Source organism: Anas acuta, chromosome 1, assembly GCF_963932015.1.
Source record: "Anas acuta chromosome 1, bAnaAcu1.1, whole genome shotgun sequence".
NCBI classification, from domain to species: Eukaryota; Metazoa; Chordata; class Aves; order Anseriformes; family Anatidae; genus Anas; species Anas acuta.
Window position 1 is genome coordinate 160192140 of NC_088979.1, and position 21267 is coordinate 160213406.

The 21267-nt window shown below is 37.7% G+C and overlaps 1 protein-coding gene across 2 annotated transcripts in view; it reads left to right on the forward strand.

Moving 5' to 3' along the window:
* Positions 1–966: 966 nt before the first annotated feature.
* Positions 967–21267, forward strand: part of SCYL2 (SCY1 like pseudokinase 2) — a 35832-nt gene continuing 15531 nt past the window's right edge. The window contains exons 1-9 of one of the 2 annotated variants that reach the window (XM_068668856.1): positions 967–1100; positions 5809–6006; positions 12571–12728; positions 15001–15145; positions 15693–15842; positions 16490–16711; positions 17495–17611; positions 19208–19333; positions 20725–20901. In XM_068668856.1, the coding sequence (XP_068524957.1) occupies positions 5830–6006; positions 12571–12728; positions 15001–15145; positions 15693–15842; positions 16490–16711; positions 17495–17611; positions 19208–19333; positions 20725–20901 (1272 nt within the window). In that variant the 5' untranslated portion in view covers positions 967–1100; positions 5809–5829. Of the gene's footprint in view, positions 1101–5808; positions 6007–9783; positions 9919–12570; positions 12729–15000; positions 15146–15692; positions 15843–16489; positions 16712–17494; positions 17612–19207; positions 19334–20724; positions 20902–21267 lie in introns of those variants that run through there. The other variant, XM_068668857.1, reaches the window with a different exon arrangement.

A 21267-nucleotide genomic window follows, 5' to 3' on the forward strand; every position in this document is an offset into this window, starting at 1 on the left:
CACAAGATATCGTGCCCTTCAGAGGGCTTTAAGAAGTCTTCCAGTGGGGGGGACTGAAGCACAAGGAGATGCTATTATTTTCTAAAAACTATTTTTCATGATCTATATGACCCAAGGGTAATCGATCTAGTTGAATGGTCAGAGTTGACCAAATGAACAGGGGAAACAAAGGTGCATACTGCCAGCCCCCAGGATTTCTCAGAGCATTAGGATACATCGATAATGCTCATTGCTGGCTTCTGCTTCTTTTCTTCTTCAGATGAGTATGTGGTATTACAGCCAGCTTTTTTTGATAACCATCCCAATTTGGTAAGCTCCTGTTACTACCCAGAGGTCTCAGAATAAGAGCAACACAGATGAGAACTAAAACCAGCACTCCAGGGAATGAGAAATCCGGGTAACGAGCTGTCCCAATTGCTCGTCCCAAAAGCTGTCAGTTTACTGCGATGATCCTCCTTCACAAATACAGCCTTTTACACTTTGGACTAGCAACTCCTGGTGGCTTTCCTCTTGTCTAAGTGCTGAAAAGCTTGGAAGAGGTATCCTCCTGCTTCTGTTTATTGCCACGGAGGGGACAAGTGGGACGTTAACGCCGAACAGTAACTCTTGGATATGACTCGTGTATTGTTTATTCTGTGTAAGAAAATCTGGGAGCAGAAATCTGGGAAAATCCAAGGAGCACAGCGCGCTGTTACTTTGAGAGGTTGCTCACGTACAAATCCACGCTGGACACGGGTTTGGTGACACAGACCCCACAAACAGAGGTGGGGGGTGCGGCCAGAACCCCCCCCCCCACACACCCCTCAGGTGGTTTGGGGTGGAACCGTCAGCAGCGAGGGGCGGGAGGGGAGCCCCGCGCCCTGCCCCGTCCTCAGCGGCCGTTGGTGCGGGCAGAGCCGCCCGGCGGCCCGGCGGAAGCCGCCAGCGCCTCACTTCCCGCCGCCCCCCTCGGCCGCCGCCCCGCCGGGGCGGAAGTGAGGCGCTGCCGCCGTCGCTATGGAGTAACCGGAGCGGGACGGGGCCGAGGCGCAGGCAGCGGGACGGGCGGCCCGCCGGGCCCGGCAGCAGCGCCCCGCGCCAGCGGCTTCCCCCGCGCTGAGGTGGGTCAGGGGCCCGCCCGGCCCTGCGGCCTAGCGCCTAGCGCCGCCGGGGCTGCGGAGCGGAGGGGAAGGGGCCCGGCCTGGGGCCGCGGTCGCCGCCGGCCGGGAGCGGCCCTGGGGCGGCTGGGGGCGGGCGGGGACCCGCCGGGCACCGCGGGCGGCTCCGGGCTCGGCGTGGGGAAGGAGCGGGGCGCTGCGGGAGGCAGCCCCGCGGGTTGCGCAGCGCGGGGGTCGCCCCCTGGCAGCGGGTGACAGGCGGAGAGAGCCCCCTCAGAGCCCCCTCAGAGCGGCCCCTCCGGGGATCGGGGGGGTGTCGGTGGCGGCTCAGTACCCAAATGCTGGAGGAAAAAAAAAGTCGTGAAGGTGACTTGCTCGGAGGCAGCGGCACCGTGCACATTACATCATCGTGCTGGAGCCTGGCGTCATCGTTAAAACAAGTGCCAGAACTCGGTTAAGCCTGATTTCCCTTTTCCTTCATTTTCCCTTTCCTTATTTATTTATTTATTTATTTATTTATTTTCCTGAGAGTCAGCTGTTCAAGCACCTGTTTGTTTTTTTTATTTTTCTTTTCTGCGAATACATCATTGCACAAGTCCAGCTGGTGGGCTGACAGTTTGGGTTGGGTGCCGTGAAGTAGCCGTGCACCTGCCCTGTTTCGCAATGGGGAATCCCGGCTTCTTATGGGGTCGGAGCTCTGGCAGTGTGTGCGCTGCTGGGGGGGCAGGGGTACGGGGCGCACAGCAGGGGAAGTTATGAATTACTTCAGGGATAAATTAATAGCTTTAAGTCATGCAGTTACTTTAAATGAGAACTAAAGTGGTGGGGAACATTTATTTAGGATTCACTTTTACTTCAACATTTTGAGTGTTTTGTCTCGTTTCTTACTTTTGGGCGGTTGTTGCTAATTAGCCTTGCCAAGTGGTTAGATTGTCACCGTGCTGATGTATTTTTGCTGATGTATGCCAGCAGAGAGACCACTGTCAGTTGTGAGGGGACTTCATAGTGTATGCCAGATGTCTTTTTAGGATTGCTTCCAGATTTCATACCCTTTGTATTGGGATCAGGTTCTTGCTTTCATAGACTCAATATCAGTAATGCTAAGAATAACCTTCAAATTCAAACAGGAGGAAGGCAAAGTTCTTAAACATTATTGCCTGTCCTGGGTTGCTTGCCTGGACACTAATGCTCATAAGATCTTGTATTTTTAGCATTTATTACCTTTTAGCTTGAAATTAAAATTTCATTCTGGGTAATTGACTTGTTTTATTGTCCTGTGATTGTTAATGTTTCAGAAATAGTACTCAGGTCTTAAAGGAACTGAACAGTTGAACAGCTTCTACAATTGAGAACTAAAACGGCATATTTCAGATATAATTAAGATCATCATGTTTTCTGGTATTTTGGTTATTACCCCAAATAGTTTAGTTTTGAAACTGTTTTTGTGTGGATTTGCTAGGTACGTTGTTCCTGTTGATGTAAGCTTGCGTTTTTACTGAAAGTAGTAACAACGATCACTTTTATAGAGCCAAATAAAACGCTTTTGTAGAACGCAGTCCAAACGTTGATATGAGGGTTTCTACAAATGTATAGACAGTGTTAGACAGACATAAAATTACTTCTCAATAAGCAGTTTAAGTTTCTCAGTATAAGTTTTCTCTTAGCTGAAGTAATCAGTGATTTGCATACTGTCAAGCCTGTTGGACAGGGCCTGCCAGGGTTGCTTTTTAACCCCTAACCCTTCAGACACCGGAATGCTGTTGGCATTCTCACCTCGCGGCTTTTCCAGGCTTCTCACTGCGGTTAGTCTGTCACCCGCAGCAGAAGGCGGTTCTCTGTCAATTAGTACTACATTTTTCCACTGTCTGTATATATAGAGAAGTTGTCCTTCGAGTTTATCCAACTAATTTGAGCATGCATGTGCATACATTTTCTTCTTCCCATCACCACCACTAATTTTGTGAAGTCTCTCTCTGGATTTGAGAATTCCAACATTGTTGATGCTACAGATGATTTGTTGGCTGGGAGTGAACAAAACAGAATGCAAATAGCACAAAATTTAAAAACAGATAAATTAGAATAGTAGTTATCTTAAACTTATTCGATTGTTTTTGTAGTCTCTTAGTATATAGAGGTTTTCCTACAGAATAAAACCTGAAGACATTAAATATATATGTAAAATATAATAACCTATTGCTCGTATTCAGAATACTCCATGATCCTTGTTTCTAACAACTTATCAGGTTAAAGAAAAGTTCCTTTGTACAGGGATCTTGGACAGTGTCTAAAGCTGTTTGGTCTTGGGCCAAGAGTTGCACGCATTTTTCCATAGCAGAATTGATAAGGTAAAATTGATATATTGTAAAAAATGTCACAAATAGTAAAATTACTAAAGGAATTCTGTGGCTCCATAGTTTATTTCCAGCTGTGTTCTCAACAAAAGACCTAGTACATACCAAGCAAGCACATAATTACTCTTAAGATTATCTTGTATTCAGGCTCAGCTCATCGTATCTAGAGCTCCCCATCCCCATAATTAAGACCTACTTCATCCAGAATGTGCTTCATATCTAGTTCTGCTCCTGAGTAGTCCTGTTGAAGCCATAACTACTATTTCTGATTTTAAAGCTGATAGCTTTCTTTTTTATAATACCTTCTCTTAAATCTCCTAGTCTGGCTCTCTGTTTAGAGGCACAAAGTTGCGTTACTCAGCTGACGTGGACATTGGAGAAGTGTCTCTGGAGTTACAACGGTAGTGTAATTGCATGTTTTGCTGTGGGAGATTACTGAGGGTGGGATATAACTGCTGCAGTAGTCAGGACACAGCAACATCCTGTGTTGCTTCCAGCACAGGGCTAGCGTTTGCGTAGAACTAGGTTAGCACAGTGCCATACATCTACATGAGTGAATTCTTCGGTTACTCAGATAATTCTTTTAAGAAAAATTGCTTAGTGTGTTTATTACCTCTTTTAGGAAACAAGTCTGTCTGTCATATTTAGTACTAACCAGGTTATTTGCCTTGAGTTTGTATGGAATCAGCTCTATAGTACCAGGGGAGAAGGTGTGCATGACTGAAATGACTGGACTGAAGTTATTCAGACAAGTTTGACTGAGATATGCAGTTGCCAAAGACAAATAGCTACGTGTTTTGTGGGAATAAGGAAGCGTGGAGAGGAAACAAACTCCCGTCTGTGTCATGAATGTGGAAAACGCTGGCTGATCAGACACCAGATAATCTGTGTAGACCAGAACAATGCGTTATAATACCTGAGCAGTGGGTAAAGGTTTAATTCACTGCAAATAGGCTCTTCTCATCAGATCTGTTGGGCATTGGGGCTCATTAGTCTCACTGCTCCCTGGATTGCTTGTTAGTGCCTTCTCTTCTTCTGTCCTCGCTGGTAAAACTTGGGAAACTTCTTTATCACAACTGAATGTAGTCTCTTTCATTTGAACAGTAGTGACATTTGCTATTTTTCAAGATAGTTTTGCACAAGTTATGTACCAATTAATTAAGTATATGAAAAATAAGGCTGTGAGTGAAAACAATATTTCTACAGATCTCAATATATTTGCTGATGTACTGTCTTAGGTTTATTCTACTAGAGGCTGAAGACATTAGTATTCTCATTTGAAAAGTCAGGTGAAGAAATATCTTTAGATGTTGCATTTGAATATACCACATAATCGTTATTCCAGGAAATCATTTCTTTGCATTCTCTCTTCATCTTTCTACACATCAATAAAGTAGATGAATGTCTGTCTCGCTTTCACAATTTCTTTCGCGTCTCCATTCTTTCTTGTGTATCTGTTATCAGAGAGGCAGTTGTATAAATGGGATATATTTTTCAAACTTTTGTCTCATGGAATAGAGAAATCAGATTTTTGGAACTAATTGTGACAACCAAGGAAACCATGTAATTGCACAGTAGAGGGGAAGGTGAACTAAATCAGTAAGCAGTCACAGTCTTTTAGCTCTTAAATTTGCAAGGTGATATAAATAAACTCACACGTACAATTTTGCTGCATAAAAAGGCAGTTTGTTGTTCCCTACTCCATCAGGAGCTGATCAGCTCATGAATACTCAGGTCAGACAAATAACGTCAGCAATTCTGATGGGTAAAATATTAAATTTTGAGCTTGCATTTTGGCAGGCACAGTGTAGGAAAACATATTTTATAACTGTCTTCTGTATAGTACAAATCTTTTCATTTGCTGATCTGGGATTTTAAGCAGTCTTTCCCTGCAGAAAATGCTTAGTTCCATAAGCACTGGAATCAATGGAACCTGGTTTCATTCGGATTTGGTTCTCCTGCTTGACTGATGTTGATGCATAAGGTGTGAACCTTTCCTTTCATGGGAGCAGTTTGTAGGTTCTCTGGTTTATTCAGCCATTCGTTTTCAAGAAATAGTTGTGTGTCTTCAATTGCTTTGATAGATCTAGTAAAGAATGATCAACAGATTCATAAGTTTTTGAGGAGGGGTAACAAGGATGTACACTCCCCAGGTGTGCACACATAAACATGTTTGTGCAGTATGAGTATGTCTGACTGCAAAGTCCTGGAAATTATATTTCAATATTCCTTTTTTTGTGGGTTACTCCTATATATTGTTGGATCCTTGGTTAGATATCCTTTCATATTATAATTTTCAACATTTCTCTTATGTTAATAGAATTTCTGAGAGACTGAAGCTTTTTTTCTTGTCTTTCTAGGATACTACCTTGGTAGAGACAATGGAGTCCATGCTGAATAAACTGAAGAGCACCGTTACGAAGGTAACGGCAGATGTCACCAGTGCGGTCATGGGAAATCCTGTGACCAGGGAGTTTGATGTTGGCCGACATATTGCCAGTGGTGGTAACGGTCTTGCCTGGAAGATATTTAATGGAACTAAAAAATCAACAAAACAGGTGGGTTGTCAAGTAAAGACCTGTGTTTATAAGCATTAGATAACAGGCTGGTAGGTAGCAGCTCTCAAGTGGTATTTAAAACAAAACCCAACTGGGTAGACGAGTTTTAAGGTTGTAAAATGAATTGATGACATCAAAACTATTTAAACATAATGTTCTCACCTACGTAGGTTACAGATGCATTAAGCCTTCACTGCCAGAGAAGGAAGTTGTTCTGTATTCATAGCGTAAAACTTGACACGAAGATGAAGAATTAACTTGAGTTAAAACTGACCTGACAAGAAGGAAGAGGCTCGTTTGTTTTAATATGGATCAGTTCTCCAGTTTAGTTTACCTTGCAGTTCTGGGGGGAATAATACTACCTCTTCACAGTATTAAAAGATCGTGAACTATGCCATTATTTGATCTCAGAAAAATAAGCTGTATTTTTTTGCTCAGCTGCCACACAAAAATTGAGGGGTTAGAGATGTTATTAAGTCAGGAGATAGAGTGACTGAAGGGTGTGGGGCAGAGGAGTAGGGTGTGGTGGAAGTGAGGTCTGCCTTCCTTGTGCAACTTTCAGCTGGGTATATTTGCCTTCTAAAGTAACGCTGCTTAAAGTGTTAGTGTGTAGAGCACTAGTATACAAACTTTTGCCTCACATGAAGCAAGGTGTAGGTAAAAGTGGAATGGTGGCTGTCTTGGTTTTGGCTGAGCTAGAGTTAATTTTCTGCATAGTAGCTGGTATGCTGCTGTGTTTTGGATTTAGGAGAGCAATAATGCTGATCACACACCAACGTTTTAGTGGTTGCAGAGCAGTGCTTATACTGAGTCAAGGACTTTTCAGCTTCTCATGCTGTTGTGCTACCAAGGAGGCTGGGAGTACACTAGAAGCTGGGAGGGGTCAGAGTCAGGACAGCTGGCCCAGGCTGGCCAGAGGGATGTCCCATACCGCATGGTGTCGTGCTGAACAGTAGAACTGGAGGGAGTTCTACAGGGCAGGGGACGGCTGCTGCTCAGGGACTGTCTGGGCATCTGTTGGCAGGTGGTGAGCAATTGCATTGTGTATCGCTTGTTTTATATACAGTATTATTTTTCTTTCCTTTTCTGTCCTATTATGCCTTCTTGTCCTGTGAATTTTACCTTTTTCCTCAATTCTCTCCTCCATCCCACTTGGGGGGACTGAACAAACAGCTGGGTGGTGTTGAGCTGCCAGCTGGGTTGAATTACAACAGTGACTTTGGAAGAAGGCTTGTCAGAAACAGAGTTTAAGAGCTGTTATTATAGAGTGTGATTTTATTGTATGGGAGAAATGTGACATCTTTTTCAAACTCTGAGAGGAAATAGAGTTTTCAGTGAGTAAATAGAAGAGTTAATAAGATAACAGTCTTCCCTTAAACTTGATGCTGAAGTGATACATAGTCACTTAGAGAATGAATCAATGCTACAGATGTGCCAAAAAGGAAAGGATACAAAGGAATAACTTTGGAAAACATGGGTATAATGTGTTAGATGGTAGGAAAATAAACTGTAGCAAATGGAAAAGAAACATAACATGCAGAGTGAATAATATGTGGGGAATGTGTGATCTGATTGTGTCAGAATCTGCATAATGTTAAGCATATATTGTGCTCATATGATTCTCCTGCATCTGTCTGTTGTTCCAGGACTCAATACATCCATTGTTTAATGAATTTACCAAATGTAATGATTTTTTTTTGTCTTATTCAAAGCAGTGATAACATTGAAAATACAGTTTTGATAGGTTTGATACAATCTATGTGTTCAGTAAGTAATTGACCTGTACCAGGCATAGCTTTGAAAGTATAGAGAGTTACTGAAACTTCTGTTCAGTCTGCCCAGTCGACAGAAGTATATGGAACATATATGGAAGACAGAGTATATGGAACTTGTTTCCAGTCAGTCATTTTTTTTCAGCTTTAGGCTGACTTTACAGAAAGTTAGTTCAAGTGTTACCATACTTGAACCTGTATTATCTCTGTTAGTCCTTACTAACACCTGTGCATTTGTATGCTGTCCTCAGTCATTAAAAATACAGGGGCAGTTGTATTGCAGAGAATTTTAGCTGGCTGGTGATTTGACATGTAATTGCCATTCATTATTAATATTGCCATCATGCCAACGTAGTTTGATATTGCAGAACGAAACTGCCCATCAAGACACACACTGTGTGCTCAATTGCACTGCGCTGTATCTGCTGTTTAACATTACTTTTTTCTTTTGCATGTACCTTTAGAGTGTTGGTTGGGCAATATGGAAGTGGCTGACTGTCTTTTTTTTTAGAGTGGTAACAGTCGCTTCTGTGAAGTCATGCATGGAGTTACAAGCGCTTAGCTTCTATTTAATTATTTATTTATGTATTTTTACAGCAAATGTATATTGTGATCTGACAAGCAGGATGTAAGACTTAATCACCCTTCTTGTTACTTTGCAACAACACAAGTAGTAAGTCGTTGTAGCCATATAAAATAGTTATGTTTGGAGTCTTAGTATTGCAGCAGTAGTGCTGATCTGAAGTGTTTGTTCCCAGAACAAGTGGAAGTCATCTGTCTTACAGAAGTTGATCAGCTGAAGTTAAGATTTCAAATGTGTACTAATTCGGTTTCTATTTTAAGTCTGTGACAGTTACAAAATTCCCTATCTTGTGACAGTAGATATGTATGATACGGCAGTACATATGTTCTTTTCAGACTTCTACCTGGTTCCTTCCTTGCTGTTTTTCCTGGTTTTCTGAATGTTTACTTTTTTTTTTTATTATTTTTTCCAATATGTCATGTCTTTTCTTGCTTACTTGCTTGGTGACTGAATAATAACCTAACAGAAAGTGAGGAAAATACTTACCTGTGTATGTGTGCTTGTCTGGTGCTATATGATAGCTGACTTACTGCTTATTTAAAAGATTTTTTAGTCTTTCTAGTTACACCCTTTCTAGTTATACAACATTACATCTTTGTATGCTTATGTTTTTCTGGCATAACATTGCATTTGTCCTTTTTTTCTGTGTAGAAAGAGCAATCAAAGAAAAAGATAGGGTAAGATTGCTTCAGAATGTTCTTGCCAGTTTATTAAGACCCTGTGCAAACTCCGTTTAGCCACAGTCAAAAGGTGGACATGCTATCAGCACTGTTTCAGCCACAAGTCTGAAACACAGCACCATATGGGCTGCTATATAGAGAAAGTGAACTCCATCTCATCCATACCCAGCACAAATAAAAAACTGCCCAAAGAAGCCAGGAAAAAAAAAAAAGGAAATTGGTGCATTTAGTGATTCTTAATACAAGGATACAAAACTTTTGCAAATGCATGTATTGGTGAGAAACTGGTCTTTGGGACAATGGTCATCAGGATTTCCCTGAAATAGGTGAGCACAATCCAAGAACACTGATTTACTCTTTTCTGCTTAGGGTCTAAAAGTGTTACAGGTGAGTGAATATGTTTATAGCCCAATTAAAATATGTCCTGTGTCTTGCATGTTGTGGGCAATGCTTATTTCTGTTTGCACGGGTAACACCATTTTTACAAGTTGTATGGAAAATACTTAGTGACATTTAATTTCTTGGCAAAGATATTGTAAAACTGTTCTTTTTCAGTGATTAATGATAAAAATTCTAACAACAGATGATTTCTTTAAGATCTTTATCTTGGCAAATATTTGCATGGTGCACATCATAGCATACAACTGTGTTAACATCATCAGTGAGCTTTACCTTTCTAATACTGCTTTGAAGTAAAGCACTTTAAGCATGTAGGAGGTAAGAAAGAAGGTGCAGATTGGCTCATGTTTGTGAACAGAATTGTGCTTTGAACTTAGATCTCAAGTGGCCATCTACAGCTCTATGTACTTGTCCATTCTTCTTGACTCAGGTGGTGGAGCTATCAGTACACTGTTGAGACAAGAGCATGCTAAACAAGGTGTGTTTACTTTCTATCATGTAACGAATGGAAGTTTTTGTCATTAAAGGCTGTTTTGCCCCTAATTTCATAGAATATCCTGAGTTGGAAGGGACCCTCAAGGATCAAGTCCAACTCCTGGCACCATACAGTTCCACCCAAAGATTCAGACCATATGACTAAGAGCATAGTCCAAATGCTGCTTAAATTATTTTTTTCACTTCCTTTTTTTTAAAACAGTTGAATTTTTTAATATATTTTGTTCTCTCTTATGTTGAATTTATTTTCATATCATGAAGTTGGAATTATGATGCAACTGAAGAACCAAATAACAAGTTGTCATTTGCAGAAAGAAGTTTATCTTCTTTCAAGCCTATGAAATAAAAAATACAATTGGAAGTTTCCCTAGGTCTTTCTGTGGAAAGAATTATTAATTTTATGTAAACCTTTGCAGTTTCAAGTTTCTGTGAAAGTAATTATATCACCAGCAAATGGAACCTCTATCAGTTACAGTCAGTAGCCCTCCCTCCTTTTTAGGGTTGAATATCAGGTGATGTAAAACAGAAGAGGAAAAACACAAATGATTTGTTCGTAGCCAAAATCTGACAGGGTTATTTGGCTTATGCAGTGCAAAATTCTGAATGCTGTTAAATATTTCCAGGTATATTATATCATTTCAGTAATTTTTGTAACTTGAGTATATTCCATGGTCTCTCTATAGACTCAGCTCTTTTGTCATTTTTCTGCACAATGATGCTTGGTGACTTCTGGATGTGAAGATACTATGTTGTTGATGCTTGCATATAAAATCAGTGTTGGTTATGGAATTGAATGTCTCCCATTTCAGAATGCTGTATTTTGAATTATTAATACCAGAACACAATGAACATTTTAGGGGACATGGGTAGTCCGTGGGCACTGTGGTGACTTTCTTCTGGCATCAGATGTGTTACATGATAAAAAGGAAGGTATTGAAAGAAAGTTGCCACAAAGCTCAAATTGTTTTGATTCTTGAAACTTTGTAATACTGATTTAAAAAAAAAAAAAAAAAAAAGGCATTTGTACCTACAAAGTCAATGTAATAGCAATCACTTTCATATCTAGAATACTGCAATTTTATATACATATAAGTATTGGAGCTAATTTTGGATATGTAAGAGTTCTGTCATACTTCAAATCATGCAGGATTGTAGCAAGCACCAACAGGACTTATAGCCATCATATAATATTAAAAAAAAAAAAGGCTGATGTCCCATGCTTTCTGATTTAAATATTCATTATCTGATATTGTTGACTTCTCATTAAACAGAAATGTTTTTAGAACTGCAATATTAGTTGGAGATTTTGTTATTGGTCACTTTACTGCTCAAACCATTAATCTGCTGTAATGGAAAACGTGTGTTTGTTTTGAATTGTGAGTAAAAAGTATGTCTGCTATCCTTTGTAATCACAAGGTTCTTCCCTGCGTTATGTCAATGTTACTGTTCCACCCATCCCACTTGGGGCTGGAACACAGAGGAAATGGACAGAATCAGTAAACATGTGCTTAGTTGAGTAAGTTATAGGCATTCACCTGATAACAGTTAAATGAAACAGGCACCAGATAAAAAATATAAACTCGTTTTTGTGTGTTGGACTGATTTATTTATTTGTGTTAGCCTATTGCTAGTGGTCGTCTTTTTTTTAATGAATAATGTAACTGTTCCTGAAGATTTTAGTTAAAATAATGGATATAAAATGTGTAGTACTAGAGCATATGGTTCCTCTTGGAACTAAAACTGTGTGTTTTCATAATATTTTCTACTGTTTTTTAACTTTATTATTCATCATGACACTGTTGTAGAAATATAAAAAGGCTTCAGTTTTGTTTCATGATAAAATTTTTAATTCCTTTTTTTTTCTTCAATTGATTTATTTCTATTTAATGGCTTCCATAGTGGAGATGTAGTCTTTTATTTCACATCCAATTACGAAATTTATATGAAATTTCAAAATTACATAATTTTCTTCTTTTCCATTTGCAGAGGTTGGTTGGAAGAACTCTTTTCTCTATTTTAAAATCCATTACATTTCTGGCATTTCATTTTACATGTGAAATGTAAAAAAAATATTCCAAATGCGTTATCTTGTGAATGGTCAGGTTCAGTGATTACTTAGATATTCTGTCACCATAAATTTTCTCTTGAAAATCTAATTTAATATAAAACGTATTGGTTTGGAACAACACTGAGACAGGGTGTAGTTTAATAAAGTACCACTTGATATATTTAATGCCGAATGAATGCATATCCTCAGAATATTTTATTTGTTCATAGTTAATATAAATGCTTCTGTCTACTTAAAATCAAGCAATTTCCTGTCTTCTGTATCCATTGCTTGGTCATGCTATAGGTAGACATTACAGTTTATGCATTACTGTTTGTGAGGTTGGGAGCAGTATAGCACAATAATCTTAAAATAAATATTCCAGAGTCTATATGCAAACACAATGATTATGACTAGGACAGAGTAAGTAGAGAAACATAGATATATACGTAGATACACATTGAAATACTTCTTACATTGGTAGCATTGAACTGTTGATTTAAAAAATGTGTGCACATATGTAATTGAGTATAGGCTTTGTTTTTTGGATGTGTTATGTACTGAAAGAATTCTGTTGCTTATTTCTAGGAGGTGGCTGTTTTTGTATTTGATAAGAAGCTAATAGACAAATACCAAAAATTTGAAAAGGATCAGATTATTGATTCTTTAAAACGAGGCGTTCAGCAGCTAACCAGACTTCGACACCCTCGACTGCTTACTGTTCAACATCCATTGGAAGAATCCAGGTAATCCGTAGTAAAGTTTAGAACAGACTTTCTTAGTTACTGATTTATTGAATAAGAAATATCTGGAGCATTCAGCATATACATCTGATGTATATACTTACATACGTCTGAATATATTTACTCATGTGAGAATGGTATTCTGCCCAGCCTCAGATCTTTTTTCACCAAGTCAAAGGATGCATCCCTGTTGTAAATCTAATTGTTAATCTACTGTGTGATCTTAGCTGTAACTACACAACCCTTACAGCAAGAATATGTGGTAGTTCAATTAATTTCACTTTTAAAGAACTCTTGTATTCATTTTCCTTCAAAAGGTTGTTCATTCATTTGTTCTATTTATGAGATACTTCATGCATGGGAGATTGGAGACTTTGGGTGAACTGTATCTCTTGTGGCCACATGCGTTTATAAGATCCTCAAATGCCAAATGAGGGAGACAAAATTTGGTGCATTTTTGTAGTACTTATTTGATTTATGTATGATTGGTCGCTAGGCACAATAATGGGTTAGTCTTACACATTTATTATTCAACTGTAGTGATAACAGCACACTAAAATCTGCAAATAAAATAAAGGTTTTGTGTTAAAATAGAAAGCTGATTCTACTGGGGAAGGTCATGAGGGTTTTCAAGTTTTTATTGTGTTAGTCTGAATGTCATTTTGATGTTACTTGGGGAACAGTTAAAGAAGCTGTACTGTACGGCAGACATCAGCCCTTACAGTGTTCATTCAGTTCCTTTAATTAGATTTGCCCATCCTTCCATGTCTGGGTCCTTATTTAATTAACTCCTAAAGTAAAACACAAAACAAAAAAAGCCTTTTATTATTCCCTCAGAACAACAGCAACCAGAGTATTTATGTTGTGAAAAATGCAGAATAACTGTTTCCTGGGTATTTTTTATCATCTGTGCCTTAACTATAGCTAAATGTATAAGTTCCATGGTAAAGCTGAAATTGGATTTAAAATGAAGAACTTCATCTTTCTGTGCTCTGGTTCTTCCTTGTGATTATTCCCAAACGAGTTCTGTAGCCCTAGTAGTGTTAATGGAAGTGGAGGGGATGCTCTCAACAGAGTGGTGATGAGGGCTCAGTCAGGGTAGCTGAGGCTTATGAATCAGGGAATTTTAATTTTCTTTTTTTTTTCCCTTCAGAAAGGCAGCAGGAAAGACTTAAGTCACTTTTAATCTGGATGAGTAGTAAGAGTCTTGCATGTTTCATCAGCCTTATTTTACCTTAAATAGCAAGCAGAAAAGCTTTGCTGTAGATTCATGCTGAGACATTGTCTTCTGTGTTATTTTTAAGGAATAAACAAAAAGTTAGATTAGTCTTCTTGCCTATAATTTTATTATTCAGAAATATACCTTCATTAGTGGTGCACAGCCTCGTTTTCTGTGTTCATACTGATGCAATGTTTTTATTGTTCTCACGAAATATTCCTTCTTAAACCAACAATGTGCATTACCATCTACACCATGCTTTCTCCAATAAAAAATCAGGACTTCCACATTTGAAATTTGGAAACAGAGCTACAATTAGTCTACTTTATGTGTGGAAACTTGCTTCATCTATGTTTTTTAGATACCACTAACACAAAGATCCATAAACAAGACTTTCAGTTGTTCAGGAAGAAAGCAATGGAACAAATAATTAGGAAAGCAGTCACTTTGCAGGCAATGTGCAGGTCATATAACAAGCATATTTGCGTGTACTTGTTTTATATTGATTTGCAAAGAAAAAGAATATTCAGATGCTACCTTACATGTTACTGATTTTGCGTCTGATTACAGTTTGACTACATTAAGCATTGCTTCAACTGGAAGAATGCCAGTTTTAGGCACAGCTAACAGCCTGATTGTACAAGGTTTAACAACAGTAAAAATTATTTGTTTGATTTTTCTTGAGTCAGGACAAGAAAAGTACTAATTAAAACAAACAAACAAAAACTTCTTATGAAGCTCTGTGTGCATCATTGGTGATGTTATCAGAATAACATCATCGGAGTGTTATCAGAATAGAATAACTTAAGCTGATTTATATATTTTTATAAGATTATTTTTGAAATTTTAAGTTATTTTTATATATGTGTAAATATATATAAAACCTCTAATATAAATGCTTACAGTGATTCAAAACCTGAAATAAAACATGTTTTAGGTTAATACCAAGACTGATAATGCATGATATGATGTCTGTATTGCTCTTTTGTTTGCAGTCAAGAGTTCTATTACATTTATTTACAAGAAACTTTTCTTTTTAATCTGTTTTCTCTCTAGAGACTGCTTGGCATTTTGTACAGAACCAGTGTTTGCAAGTTTAGCTAATGTTCTTGGCAGCTGGGACAATCTACCTTCTCCCTTACCATCCGACATTAAAGAATACAAACTTTATGATGTGGAGACCAAATATGGCTTGCTTCAGGTATGAAAATTTTGCATTTAAAATTTTCTTGTGCGTTTAGTGCTAATCATCATTTCACAGTTTACCTTGTCTGTCTATAGTAAATCAAATAATTGCAAAGTGAGAGATGATAATGGCCTGATCACTATAAGTTTAAGAGAAGATGAATACTGGAGGCTCTATAAGCTGCTACTATTTTTGCTTGTTCTGACATGTAAAATGATAAACTGAATTAATTTTTTATATTCTATATAAATGTACTACAGCTGTCATTTGTGAATCTTTCTGTGGAGGGACAATAGCTTTCAGGTTTTATTTGGTGAAAATTTTGTTCAACATTGATAGTTAATCAATGTTAGTAATTTCATCTGCTGCTCACCTATCTGTATTTAATTTCCTTTATACGTAATTTTTAAAACATAGTCTAAAGTCAGTGGTGAAAAATTCCTTCGTTAACATCAATATAATGATGACCACAAGAAATAAGGTTGTACACGTGACAAATTTTATAAATGTTGTCCAGCATATCTAGGGAAATATTTAACCTGAAATAATCCTTTATTAACAGGTTTCTGAAGGCTTGTCCTTTTTGCATAGCAGTGTGAAGATGGTCCATGGAAATGTTACTCCTGAAAATATAATTTTGAATAAGAGTGGAGCATGGAAAATTACAGGCTTTGATTTTTGTATCCAATCAACAAATCCATCTGAACAGGAGGTAATAGATCTTTTATATTTTTCTTTATTAAATTTCAGATTCAGATTTTTATCTGAAACCAGGTTCTTGAGCTTGCATTTTAATACAGAATCACTTATTTAATGTTCACCTCTATTTTGTTGGCAGAAAATTTGAACATATGGTACAGGCTTGAACATATGGTACAGGTCTGGACTGATGCCTTTGGTCATCAGAGAGAAAGAGGCCAACTTGGCTCAGTAGGCTCAGAATAGGCTAGTGATGGTCTCAGACCAGCTGAAAGTGCAGTGCCTGTGGCACTTTAGCTCACCTGCAGAATGTACAGGAGAATGCTCACCTGTAGGCATGCACCTAAATAATTTAGTCTGTTACATCCATTCTGTGCCCGCTTGCTATCTCCTGAAATGAATTCCTATCATCATTCATTTCCTTCTTTACAGCAGTGCTATGACGTTCACATTACTGTTACTAATTCTAATGTTCAGACTTAACCGTGTGAACTGATTACTTGAAGTTACATAGATTCTTAACAGTTTTGCCTTACTCAATTTCTGTTTCATGCATAATTGAATTTGAGTGGATTAATTTCTCTTTTTTTTGCTGCTCGAGTTTCCTATTTAAATTCTATAAAAATCCCTAATAAATGTACTTTTTTATTTCTCTTGTAGCCAAAGTTCCCGTGTAAGGAATGGGATCCAAACTTGCCATCCTTGTGTCTTCCAAATCCTGAATATCTGGCACCAGAATACATTCTTTCTGTGAGCTGTGAGACAGCCAGCGATATGTACTCCCTAGGAGCTGTTATGTATGCAGTGTTTAATAAAGGGAAACCAATTTTTGAAGTCAACAAGCAGGATATTTATAAAAGTTTTAGTAGACAACTTGATCAGGTATGCTATTTATAAATATTATACATTGATTTTCAGATTTGAAAAGTGACTGTTTTAAAGCAGACTTAAGTATAAAAAAAAATCATAGTAAAATATGGAAAATTAAAATATGTGTAGAGGACGTTACATGTACCAACTTTATGAACTACAAAGTTTTGTTTTTCAGCTGTTTGCTCTGTAACCATGTTGAATGCTGGTCTTGTAGGATAAATGCTTTACCTGTCAGGGCGAACAGTGTTTAACAGAAAGCAATGAATGACCAGTGTAGGACAGGTGAAGATTGCCGAGTTTAGAGTGATTTGATCGATTGGTGTCCATTTAATTACCAGCTATTTCACATTCTTTGTGGACTATGAACATTAACAGAAAACAGTCGATTGGAACAGCTGGCATAATGTAAATTCATGTGCAAATTTCCTTTGTATCTTCTTTAGGTGCCCGTTGTCTTAATATTATGTACTGTATTTTAATATGTCTAAACAAGACTTCAGATAATAACGTGTACCTCTTTAGAAATACTGGTTTTGTGTCCTCTAATAACCTGAACACAATTAGAAGTTGGGAACAGGGGGATGGGACCTGACACAGGTAGGCTTTTGGGAAATGGAAAGAAAACTGAGGTATCAGAAGCAAATGGGTTATGAAAGGGGAGGAGGGAGGGATATCAAAGGTGTGGGTAGAGAACCCAGCAAGAGGACAAAGTATAGTCCTAATGTATATTGGAAATAGTCATATGCAGGATTTTCTGACTTCATGGTGCATGTGCTTTAATTACTTGTGCAGCTGAGCCGTTTAAGCTCCAGTAATCTTCAAAATATACCAGAGGAGGTGCGTGAACATGTAAAGCTACTCTTGAATGTAGCTCCAGCAGTCAGACCAGACGCAGATCAAATGACTAAGGTCAGTTCATGGAAACTACAGTGGCTATAGGAAAGAGGGAAAATAGTGTTTGACTTGTAGAAACAATAGAGCTATTTTAAAGTGTTTTTTTTTTTTTTCCTGTTAATCTTTTGGCTGAAATGTTAAATGTTTTTGAATTACTTGGGCAATAATAGTGTTAGCTGGTGCCTAAGTTTGTCCTTACTCTAACCTTTGTTAGTGTGAAAGAAGCGTATGCTGAAACAGAATTAAAATAATTACTCAGTACAACAGTATTTTGTTAATTTCTAATACAGTATATTTTATGATAGATTTTATTAAATTCAATCTTTAAAAATGTACTGGAAGGATATTAAAGCCATGAAATGACAAAGAGTGGTGAATTTCAGGATTAACTTTTGGCTTATGATTTGTGTGTATTATCATGTAGTTCCAACCCCCCCTTTCCCCTTCCCGCCATGAGCAGGGACACATTCCACTAGATCAGGTTGCTCAAAGCCCTATCCAACCCACCCTTGAACGCTTCCAGGTATGGGGCATCCACAGTTCCTCTGGGCAACTTCTGCCAGCAGCTCGCCACCCTCATAATGAAGAATTTCTTCCTATTATCTAATCTAAATCTACCTTTTTCAGTTTAAAGCCATTACCCACGGTCCTATCAGTACATGCCCTTGTAAAAAGTTTCTCTGCAACTTTTTCTTAGGCCCCCTTTAGGTACTGGAAGGCTGTTTTAAGGTCTTCCTAAAGATAATATGGAGCTTTACATGGGCCTTGCTATTTTAAATGAGGTCAAGGTAACCTGTGCAGAGTTCCATGATCCTGTACTTAAGACTCCTTTTGGTATGTGATTTAGAACATAGACTTTAAGTCTATGCTTCAGACTAGCTTGATTTCTGTGCAGATTTATTTTTTCCTTTATTGCCCTACTCCTATGAGCTTCTCTTTCTGCCTGATGGCAGAGATTCTTTATATGATTTTATATCCTTTCAATTCACACAAATTTTTTAAGAGAAAACAGTTGTCTAAATGGTCTGAGAGACACTCTTTCTCTAAGCATGATAAGACCATGAAGTTTGATATATCCCTCCCTGAAACAGAACTAGCAGAAAGGAGGACTCTTAACCATGCAAGTTTTCAAATGCAGAACATCCCATTCCAGTCTGTGTAGGTCTGGGATAGACACCCTTCTATTCTTTTCATTCAACTGCCAACCAAAAGCTGAATATTCAGGGACGGATTTAACAAAAATAAGTAAATACTGCCCTCGTTATGCATTTGTATCAGTCTTTCATGAATGATGAAGTTCTGTTAGTATTAAAGGTTTTTTCCTTTTTCGTAGACAAATTGTTTCATATACAAAGTTAATTTATATAAACATGATGTACATTATTGTATACTTTAAGATGCTAGAAAAATTGTCTTAATCAACCTTTATCTGTTAATGTTACAGTACTTAGTATTCAAAAATTTACTTTTCTAATCATTAATTGCAGCTACTTTGTTGTAAAGTTTTACAGTAATGCATTGAGAAGGTAAAAATATGATTGTGTATGGAATCTTTGTAGTAGTATCAATATTGTATCCCTCCAGATCATAAACTTTTTCTCTTACTTTTAGATACCGTTCTTCGATGATGTAGGAGCAGTGACACTTCAGTATTTTGATTCGTTATTTCAAAGGGATAACCTTCAGAAATCACAGTTTTTTAAAGGGCTACCAAAGGTTCTGCCAAAGCTGCCTAAGGTATGTCTGTAGGATTTCTTGAAATAGTTTAAAAATACATAGTGTTGTACCATAATGGACTGCCATGAGGTTGTCAGAATAGAGCAGTAGGAAAAAAGAGGAGATTGGAAAATAATTTGTGGGAATTCTTCTCAGCTATCAATACATTTGGGAACAGGAAATGGCAAATTGTGCTATAGCATGTGTAAGGAATCATTGGTTGCACATCTTGTTGTAGTCCATCCCACTTCTAAAGGATGTTATCTTCTCCCCAGTTACAAGGCTTTCCCTTTGTTTCCAGACGCTGTCATAGCTGTTTGAATTTACCTTGCCACATTTTCTCCCAGTTTGTATGTAGGATTGCTTCACCATCTTTATGGCACTTTAATGTTGAAGGATGTAAAGCTTCCTTCCCTCAGCAGACCATTTTGCTAGTACTGCAAGATGCTTTGCTGTACTAGCAGTACCCAGAAACCTCAAAGGGTCTCTCATTCCACTTTTTGCCTCTGTAGTGCTAGACACTGTGTCTAGACTGACTCCTTTTCTTTTTGTGGTATTCTCAAATTTATGTAAGACGTAATGCATAAGTGATGGAAAAGTAGTTTAATACATAATAGAATAGTTGAACTTCTCAACCATCATGTTACATTTCTTTCTTTTTAATTGCATTCAATTTTGAACTACACAGTTGCAAAATTCAGACTTCATATATTTAACACTATCTTCTTTTTAACTTAATTTTTTCCTTTAATCTAAAATTGTTGATGTTTTGAATTTGGGCATAGATAGGATAACCACATTGTCTTTAGTGCATTCACTTTTTTCTGTCTTAAAAACATAAATTATGGAGAGGAACTGTGCCCTTGAGCTGTGTATTTCTCTTTATTGATTTTTAAAAGAATTTAAGCTTGCCTAACTCTGCAGTAGACCACATTGTAATCATCTGTATTTTGTCAGCTGAATCCTACTTGTAGTGGGAACGTACTTGGAGTTTACGGGGCAGTATAGTAGCTTCGTATGTTCAGAAAAAAGTGAGTGATGGCTTAGTGAAAGACTGATACATAAATTTTTTGGTGGTGAAAGTTTTTATTTTTTTTCTAAACCAAGTATGTAGAATGAGTTTTCATAATTCATTTAAGCGATTTAAAGTCCTATTTTCTATACATTTAATAGCTTTTTATTGTCCTTCATAGGTTGTAGTCTCAAATTGTGTCTTGAATGTAAACAGAAAAATAACAAAAGTAGCACAGTTTAAATTAGCTTAACTATACTGTGAAAATAAGTTCAAAATTGAAAATTGTCTTTTTGGGGAGTGAGGGGGTTAAAACAAATACAGGTTAATACAAAAGCTGTTGAAATGGCACAATAGCAGCATGTTATAACTTGATGTATTATCTTTTTTTGTCTCTTAGCGTGTTATAATTCAGCGAATTTTGCCTTGCTTGACCTCTGAATTTGTGAATCCTGATATGGTACCCTTTGTTTTGCCCAATGTTCTACTAATTGCTGAGGAATGCACCAAAGAGGAATATATCAGGCTCATTCTGCCTGATCTTGGTCCTGTTTTTAAGCAGCAAGAACCAATCCAGGTATGTTACAGTTGTTTCGATTACAGTTCAGATTACAGATTTTCTCTTTGATGCTTCTTCCCTGAAAAATGACTGTTCTAGTTCTCTTCTCTTACCTTCGCACAGGTTGCCCAACCTGCTCTGTAATTGTCCAGATAGTCAGCCTCGATTCATACGAACTAGATCTTTTCAGAAAATTTACCTCTGTTCCCGCCTTTTTATTTGGGTTTTCTGAAGTTATATTTGCATTTATAGATGAGATTAGATTAGCATAAAGGAAACATGCAATTTTCTACTCAACTCTTATCTTCAGTTGGTTGTAGAAGGTATATTTTAAATCATTTTATCGCTACTACAGCTAATCTCAACAAGGTTGTAAATAACAAT